Source organism: Coturnix japonica, chromosome 1 (genome assembly GCF_001577835.2).
Source record: "Coturnix japonica isolate 7356 chromosome 1, Coturnix japonica 2.1, whole genome shotgun sequence".
Classification (NCBI taxonomy): Eukaryota; Metazoa; Chordata; class Aves; order Galliformes; family Phasianidae; genus Coturnix; species Coturnix japonica.
This window is the reverse complement of record NC_029516.1, coordinates 946764-955182: the sequence shown is the minus strand read 5'-3', so window position 1 is coordinate 955182 and position 8419 is coordinate 946764. Positions and strand designations below refer to the sequence as shown.

The 8419-nt window shown below is 53.4% G+C and overlaps 1 protein-coding gene across 1 annotated transcript; it reads left to right on the top strand.

Moving 5' to 3' along the window:
• Positions 1–834: 834 nt before the first annotated feature.
• LOC107310810 (putative cation exchanger C521.04c) lies at positions 835–7014 on the top strand. The gene is made up of 20 exons (XM_015856832.2): positions 835–962; positions 1733–1870; positions 1950–2071; positions 2151–2259; positions 2360–2476; positions 2642–2709; positions 2796–2915; positions 3041–3226; positions 3305–3407; positions 3514–3655; positions 3734–3917; positions 4024–4123; positions 4208–4326; positions 4421–4458; positions 4634–4746; positions 4831–4979; positions 5533–5627; positions 5884–5962; positions 6106–6214; positions 6492–7014. The coding sequence occupies exons 1-20, from the start codon at positions 905–907 to the stop codon at positions 6563–6565; spliced, it is 2223 nt and encodes a 740-aa protein (XP_015712318.1). The 5' UTR covers positions 835–904; the 3' UTR covers positions 6566–7014.
• The last annotated feature ends 1405 nt before the right edge of the window (positions 7015–8419 follow it).

Sequence of the window (8419 nt, the reverse complement as noted above, 5' to 3'; positions counted from 1 at the left end):
CCATCCCCTCACCCAATATACTGTGCTCCCAAACCCATGCACCCTCATCCCCCAACACAGGCACATCCCAACCCCATGCACCCCACTTCCATGCAGCCCCAATACCACTCATGGCTCCCCAAACGCATGCACCTCAACCCCATACACAGCAAAACCAAACCCTACTTCTATGCACCCATAATCTGTGCACCCCAATACACCAATGCTCCCCAAACCCATGCACCTCATCCCCCATACACAGCCCACTCCAACCCCATGCACCCTATTTCCAACACACCCCAATACATTGGGTACCCCATCCCTGTGCACCCCACATCCGTGCACCCCAATACACCATGCTCCCCAAACCCCATACACAGCACAACCCCAACCCCATGCACCCTACTTCCCATGCACCCCAATACATTGGGTATCCCAAACCCATGCACGTCAACCCCCATACACAGCACAACTCCAGCCCTACTTCCAATGCACCCCACATCTGTGCACCCCAATCCCATACACCTCAACTCCCACCTACAGCACCACCCAATCTCAAGGATCCTACATCCGTGCACCCCAATACAAAACAAACCCCAAGCTCATACACCTTGCTTCCATACACAGCAGACCCCAAACCCATGCACCCCACATCCCTGTGCACCCCAATACACAGCAGACCCCAGCCCCATGATACATCATGCATCTCATGCACCCCAAACCTATACACCTCGACCCCCATACACAGCACACCCCAACCCCATATGCTACGCTACGCTCCACCCTATCCCACCCCCCTCTCCCACCGCAGGTGCTGCAATCACGGCCCCTCCCGGGGGCGAGCCCCGCGCATGCCCGACCCCTCCTCTTAAATCCCGTAGGGTCGGGGCTGCTCGTATCGTTGTCCTTTGGAGCTGGTGTCCTTATGGCTACCGGGAGCGAACCGGGTCGGTGTCACCGCCGCTGCACGCAGGAGGGGCTGGGTGAGTAGGTGTGCTTATCCCCTATGGGGGGTGGGTGGTGTTTTCCAGTGGGTGGGTGAAGTAACTGCTGGGGGAGACTTGGAAATGAAGGGCATTAAACTTTAAAACTGATGGTGTAGCATTAGTTGCACGTTAAGGGGTGAAAATAGAATGCAGGTGTTGTTAAAGGTGTCTGTTCCACAGTAGGTCTGATGGCAACCTTAGGTGTGGGCATCAACTTTGGCTTAGGAGAAAAGGATGTGAAGCCCCCCTGGCTGTGCTCTGTGTTCCCACTGTTGAGATGGGGACTTTATGGTCCTATAGAGCTGATAACCCATATCTTTGTTACTCAGAGACATCATTGTTTAACAAAATAGTGGCCTTGGGGTGGACTTCACCTGTTGTAATCCCAAAGCACATCTCCATCCCCAAGTCCTTTAATGTGGGACTTCAACTCATGGAGTTTGTGCTCTGAATTCTTCTGGTTTATGCCTTTATAAGTAAAGGGTGAGTTTTTCACCCATTGTACCCAGTGTGTGATTTTTAAGGTTCCCTCCAACCAAAGCCATTTTCTAATTATTTATATATACATATATGGCCAGAGTCACTCAAACTCCACCTGGAGGATGAGAAATAATGTAAAAATGGCTTAACAGAGTGGGATGCTGGGGATGTGAGCAGTGGAGCCCCCCTCTTTTCCTCATTCCATAGCAATCCCTTTGGGTAAGATTAAGACATCCCAGCACAGCACCACAGTACTGAGCCTAACCTGTCTCCTGTCCACTCCTCAGATGTCCCCAAGGTCACAGAGACCCACAGTGATGGTGACATCCCCCGTCGGGGCTCCGTCTGTGACCGTCACTGCGCTGCCATCAACAATGTGCAAGGCGACCTGGGCTGCCACCAGCACCATCCCCGAGGCCATGCAGGTAGGATGTGCAGGGTGGAGGGGCTCTGGGGGGTCCCCATGCTCTGTATATCACCCCTGTTTTGTCCCTTGTCCCCCAGCTGTGTCCTCACCACTCTGCTGCCAGCAGCACTCGGAGGAGGTGTGTGAGAGCTGCGTGGTGAAAACCACATTGACAGCTGAAAACGCAGTGGAAGCCAACAAGCTCTCCAATAACTACAAGGTGAGCACTCATAGAGTGAGGTTAGGGGGGATCAGTTGGATTCCATCTGGGTTTTCTTACCTCTAAAATCTCTTTACAGTTTGGCTTTAAGAAATGGAAGAGCCACATTACGGCACGGCCATGGGAAGACCGCTCGGAGATAGTCAAAGAGCTCTACTCTGACCTCAACGTCATCCGTGGCCCTGGAGGTGGGTGGATGGCCTTGGGGATGTCCTATGGCAGCATAAGGTGAAAGACTTGCTGCTGTAGATGGCAATGGCCCTATTTGGTGTGTGTCCTTTCCTGCAGGGTCTACAGTGACGTGTGGGAATGTCCTCTACCTACTGCTCTTTGGCTGGTGGCTCTCGCTGCTCTACGTCTTGGTGGCTGCAGGGATGTTTGTCACCGTTGTAGGGGTTCCCTATGGTGAGCTCCAAATTGGGGAAGCCTTCTATAGGAAGGGCTGGGGGAGCCATGGGTCTTCAGGCTGGACTTAAAAGGATCAATAGACCCAACATGCATGGCCCTTCTATGGCTGAAGGGGGGTAACACCTGTTGTCCTGCATGGGGCTGAACTTTGTGTCCCTATAGGGCGGCTCTGCTGGGACCTTGCTGGCTATTTCCTTTGGCCCTTTGGGAAAGTGATCCAGAAAGCAGAGGTAACAGTGCTTCCCACATCAGATTTGGGGAGGGGAGGTGATAAAGGTGCCATGAACTGGACCTTGACCATCCCAATCTCCTCCAGACCCCCAAATCTCAACAGGCACTGGCTGTGCGTGAGGCCGACACGGAGAGCTCAGCGCTGCTTGGTGGCCCTGCCCCCCATCGCTGGGACCCACGGTGTTGGGTGGATGAAGGATATTGGGTGAGTTTCTGAGCTTGGGGACAGTGGGGACCCCTATTGCTGTGGGGATAGCATCTATGAGTGCCTCAATCACTATGGGGTCAGATACTTAGGGGCAAAACCCTAAATGCATCCTGTTATTTCAGCGGCGTGCTGGCACTGTGGTGTGGCTGTGCCTGGGCTACCCACTGTTGGCTGTAGCTCATGGGCTGGTGTGTGTTACTGCGTGGCTCCTCGTCTTCCTCATCCCTGTGGCCAAGCTGAGTGCCCGCACAGCTGTTCGGGTCCTTCTGCTGCCCCCAGAGCGGGTGCGCATCCGTCGTCTGAGGATGGTGAGTGCTGCCCCATATGGGATTGGGGGTACCCTATCCAAGGTGGGGTTTGGGGGTCACCAAACTGTCCCTCTGCAGACGGAGGTGCCACTGGATGGGGAAGTCATCCTATGCTGCTACCGTGCTGTCAACCGCTACTACTACAAATATGCAGTGGATGGAATTAATGTTTTTGCTGTCAGTATCCTTTCTCTATTTTGGGGTAGAGGGAGGGTGGTTGGGGGTGGGGGGGGGGGCGACCCCAAATCCCACCCCAATAGGGCCATATCCTTGACCATCCATCCCAGACCTGCTGCCACTGGTGCTGGTGACGCTGGTGCTGGGCTATGTGGACAGCCACAACCAGTTGACGAGCTCTCCAGTCAAGTTCACGTTGGCGCTGCTCTCCATCATGCCCCTCTCCTACTACATTGGGATGGCTATTGCCAGGTCAGTGGTACTGTGGGGCTGTGTGGTGGCAGTAGGGATGTATGTTGACCCCTCTGACATCCTCCTTTTCTCTCCCAGCATCTCGGCACAGAGCAACTTTGCTGTGGGTGCAGTGGTGAACGCCACATTTGGTTCCATCACGGAGCTCACCTTCTACATCACAGCGCTCATCAAAGGATCCCGTGAGGGCAACAGCTGCTATGCTGAGATTGTCAAGTCTGCACTGACGGGGACTCTGGTGGGATGTGTCCTCTTTGTCCCGGTGAGCTGAGCTGGTGTATCACGAGAGTATCTGGTCTCTATGGTTGGGTGAGCAAAGTGCTGATGGATTTCATTTTTTTTCTGGGGTATTTTTGTTCATCCTGAAGGGTCTGTGCATGGTGATAGGGGGCATTCGGCATCAGGAGCAGCGCTTCAACAGTCGGTCAGCAGGTGTCAGCTCAGCCCTGCTCTTCCTCTCTGTTGGAGGTGAGGTGGGGACAGAGGGCGTCCCCAAGGCTTGGAGGGGTTCTGCCTTGAGGGCACCCACCTCCTGTCTCTCTGTTTCCATAGGTGTCTTTGCCCCAACGCTCTTTTCCAAGGTGTATGGGAAGCTGGTGTGTGGCGAGTGCCACAATGTCACCCAGAACCCACTGGGCCACTATCTCTGCCACAACTGTCACTTTGACCTGGTGAGTTGAGGGCACCCTGAGACCACCTGGCCCCAGTGGTGGCAGTGGGACTGTCCTGCATCCCTGTGTCATAACTGATGTTCTCTCTCTGCAGATGGCAAACAATAGCACTCTCTACTACAGCCATGTCCAGTGAGTAGGACTGGGGATGGCTGCTGGGGTTGGCATGGGGTCCCCTCTAGTTCTGGTGTCCCTCTGTACCACCCCAAAGGGTTCTGATCGTACACCCCATCACCCAGCCAGTGCAGGGGTACCAACAGGGTCTCTGCTTGGAGGCCCTGGTGACACCAAGTATCTTGTCCTGCAGACCCCTGGTATACACAGTGTCCCTTCTGCTCCCTGCTGCGTACCTCATTGGCCTCTTCTTCACCCTGAAAACTCACTCGCACATCTACGACATCCACATCAGTGACTGTCACAGTGAGTGTCTCCCAGACTACAGGACACCCATCTTTGGGGCCTGTTTGTCCAGATGTCTGACCCCCTGTGTCTGTTCTTCCCCAGTGCCTGGCCACCACCACAGTGCTGTGGTCCACTGGTCCCGTTGGCGGGCGCTGGTCATGCTCCTGCTCTCCACCCTCTGTATGTCAGCCTGTGCTGACCTGGCCACGGAGCACATCAGCCCCATCCTCACCAACTCCACCATCTCACAGGTGAGTGTGGGGATGGTCATCATCACCTGTTTTGGGTGACTTTGGGGTCCTCTGGATTGGGTCCCTCCAACTAGAGGAGGGGTGGAGGACCTCTGGGTTGGGTTGCTTCATCAGAGAATGGATGGAGGACATGGAGGTTGAGGCCCTCAACCAGGGAGTTATGAAACTTGAGGTTGGGTCTTCTCTGATAGGGATGGTTGGAGGCCTTCAGGTTGGGGGGACCCCTTATCAGGGCTTGGTAGGATCTCTGGGTTGGGTCCCTTTTGACCAGGGTAGGGATGGAGCTCTAGTTGGGTTCCTCCACTGGGAATAGTTGGGGGACCTCTGGTTTGGGTTCCTTTGACTGGGGGATGAATGGGGACCTGGAGGTTGGGTCCCTTCATCATCTGCCCTCTGGTTGGGACTCTCTGGGTTGGGTATCTCCCAATTAGGGGATAGGGACATGCTTTATCTGCATAATGAAACCCAAAAGCTTGGAATGGGGAAAATGTTCCCAGCACTGGGAAGCTGCCAGGATCAAGACATGCTTTGACACCTCTTGTTTTCCCTGCAGTATTTCATTGGTGTAACTGTGCTGGCAATGGTGCCTGAGCTACCAGAGATTGTCAATGGCATCCAGTTTGCCCTACAGAATAATCTGAGTTTGAGGTGAGTGGGTAGATTTTTGGGGTGTCCTCCTACAGTGTGGTCCCTGTGCTCCATCCCAGCCCTATAGCTCTGTGGAGGTGTCAATTGTGGGCTGCCTTACTTACTCCCTCTTAAGAGGTTTTAAAGGCACAAAAAAGGGTCTGAACCAGGTTCTGCTTTGTAATTTGGTTCCCTCAGGTAGGTTTGCCTTCAGCCCAACAGATCTCCCATGGGCTGTTGGAGACATGGTGCTTAACAAACCCCTCTCTCCTCTTAGCATCGAGATCGGGAACTGCATCGCTGTCCAGGTCTGCATGCTCCAGATTCCCATTCTGGTGCTCTTCACCATCTTCTATGTGAGTAGCCTCAGGACAGGCCAGTGAACCCCAGCCCCATCAGGAGGGTTACATAGGGATCTGGGTTACACACAAGTCTATTTGGGGTTGGCAAGGGACTGTCTTGGCTGGCCATGAGGGCACAACTCTCTCTATTTTTGCAGCCAACAAACTTCACGCTTGTCTTCAGCGACCTCCATGTCTACGCCAGCATGTTCAGCGTGGTGCTCATGAACTATATCTTCATGGATGGCAAATGTGACTATTTCCAAGGTCAGTGTGGGTCCTGATGTTCCCATTGTCCCTGTGATAATGGGGTTGAAGAGCTTCTAGAGAACACTTTGAGGTCACCACTTGGTGCTTCTCCAAGTTCAGGGGGGCTTGAGCAACTCTAGGGTTTGACTGACTTAACCAAGACTTTATGTGATTCCCCTATGACATGAACCCAGGGGTCCTAAGTAACAGTAGTGTCCAACTCAAGGATCCTAAATGTGACCACCCTGCCCTACTGCAGGGCATAACTCCCTCTTACTTGCTCTCTGCCCTATAGGCACAGTGCTGGTGATGGTCTACTTCATCCTCCTGGCTGTGTACTTCTTTGCCCCATCGCCCAGTGGCTGCTGAGTTTGGGACTTGGGTTCCTCCAACCCTGTTGTTGGGTTTGGTGTGATCCAGGATGTGATCCAATATCTCAGGGATTTGGCTGGGCTGGATCTGGGCTGGAAAGCAGCAATGGAAGCACTCCTGCACTCAGATGGAGCCTTTGTGCCCCAACACTTCACAGAAGAATTTCTGGCTCGTGTCTGTGGCTGGAAGGGAAAATATCCTCAGTGGGAGAGTCTTGAAGGACATTGGTGTGGTCTCAAGGATGGACCCTCCCCTTGGGATTTTTGCACTGGGAGATGGTGCTTGAGAAGAGCCCTCATCCTTCCAAGCCTTGGGGATTCTGCTTTCTCCTGGGTCTGGAGGAGGTTATGGCTTGGGCCATCTCACAGGGCTTTGTGATGGCACCGGAGCTGCACTGAATGTCTTTTTTTCAGCTGTTTTTGCCATTAAAGCAGTTTTGTACAAATCAGAAGCTCACTTTGGTCATCTGCCTGGACCTCCCCCTCTGAAGGTTAGTGATGGTCTTGGGGTGATGTTGCCCATCAAGGTTGATGTCATTGAGCGGGCACAGATGGCTTTGGTTGGAGTAGGAACCCAGGCAGTGGAGCAGGGCAGGGCTCATCCATCACCTGTTATTGGGATTAGATCCACCATGTAGGGTAAAGAGTTGGAAGGGCAACCTGAGATGGCCAGAGAGGTCTGGGGTCATCCTGATGTTGGTGTGACTGTCCTGGGTCATCCCTGCTTTTAAATAGAGTCAGAGCCACGTCCACCTCTGAGCTGGTTCTATTTAGGGGTTAAATATGGCAGCACCATGATGCCAATGAGGAACTCTTTGGAGAAAGCAGCAGCTGGAGTGAGAGGACGAAGTGGGTGATCTGGATGCGTTTATTATCTCTTTGAAAAGGAAAAAACCAAACCAAAGCTCAACACTGACAGACACATAAATACAGGCAATACAGCTCCTTCCCCACAGCCCCATGCAGGTGGTGTTGCTCTATGGGGGCGTCTTCCAGTATGGGGAGCGATGCTCTCTGCATGCAATGTGTGCGTTGGGCTCAAACCAAACCAGGAAAGCTTTAAGTTCCCCTCCAATAGATCTGATGGAGACACTGGATCTTTTCCTTCTCCCTTAAGGAGGTGGCTGTACTCTGGTTGAGGAACACTTGGTTATCTTGCTTGGAAGATAAGGACAAGCAGCTGAACATTCTTCTAGACCTTGTGCTCATTGCGTAGCGCTGTGTCAAAGAGGATGGTTTTAATAGGGCAGGGAAACATCCTTCATGGCAGGAAAGGGAGAAATCAGCACGTGGATGACCAGGCTCATCCAGGGGAAACAGCCCCAGCTCAACTGGAGGCCATAAGGCAAAGATTCAGAACAGACATTGTCGCAAAAAAGAGATGAAAGCCACTGAGCTCTGGACAGGGCTCCATCAGCAGAGGGGTGGCCAGCAGGGACAGGGAGGGGATTGTCCCTCTCTGCTCTGCCCCATCTGCAGCACTGCGTCCAGGTCTTGTATTGGGCCCCCAATACAAGATGGACAGGGAGCTGATGGGGCCGGCCCAGAGCAGGGCCATTGGGATGCTCAGGGGGCTGGAGCACCTCCCGGGTAAAGACAGGCTGAGGATGCTGGGCTTGTTCAGCCTAGAGAAGAGAAGGCTGCGGGGTGACCTCATTGCAGCCTGCCAGGACCTGAAGGGAGCCTACAGACAGGAGGGGAGTCAGCTCTTAATGAGGGGAGATAAGAGCAGGACAAAGGGAAATGGTTTGGAGTTGAAGGAGGGAAGGTGAGGGGGTTGGAGCTTGATAATCCTTGAACTCCCTTCCAACCCAAGGTGTTCTATGATTCTATGACAGAGCAAAGAAAAGGT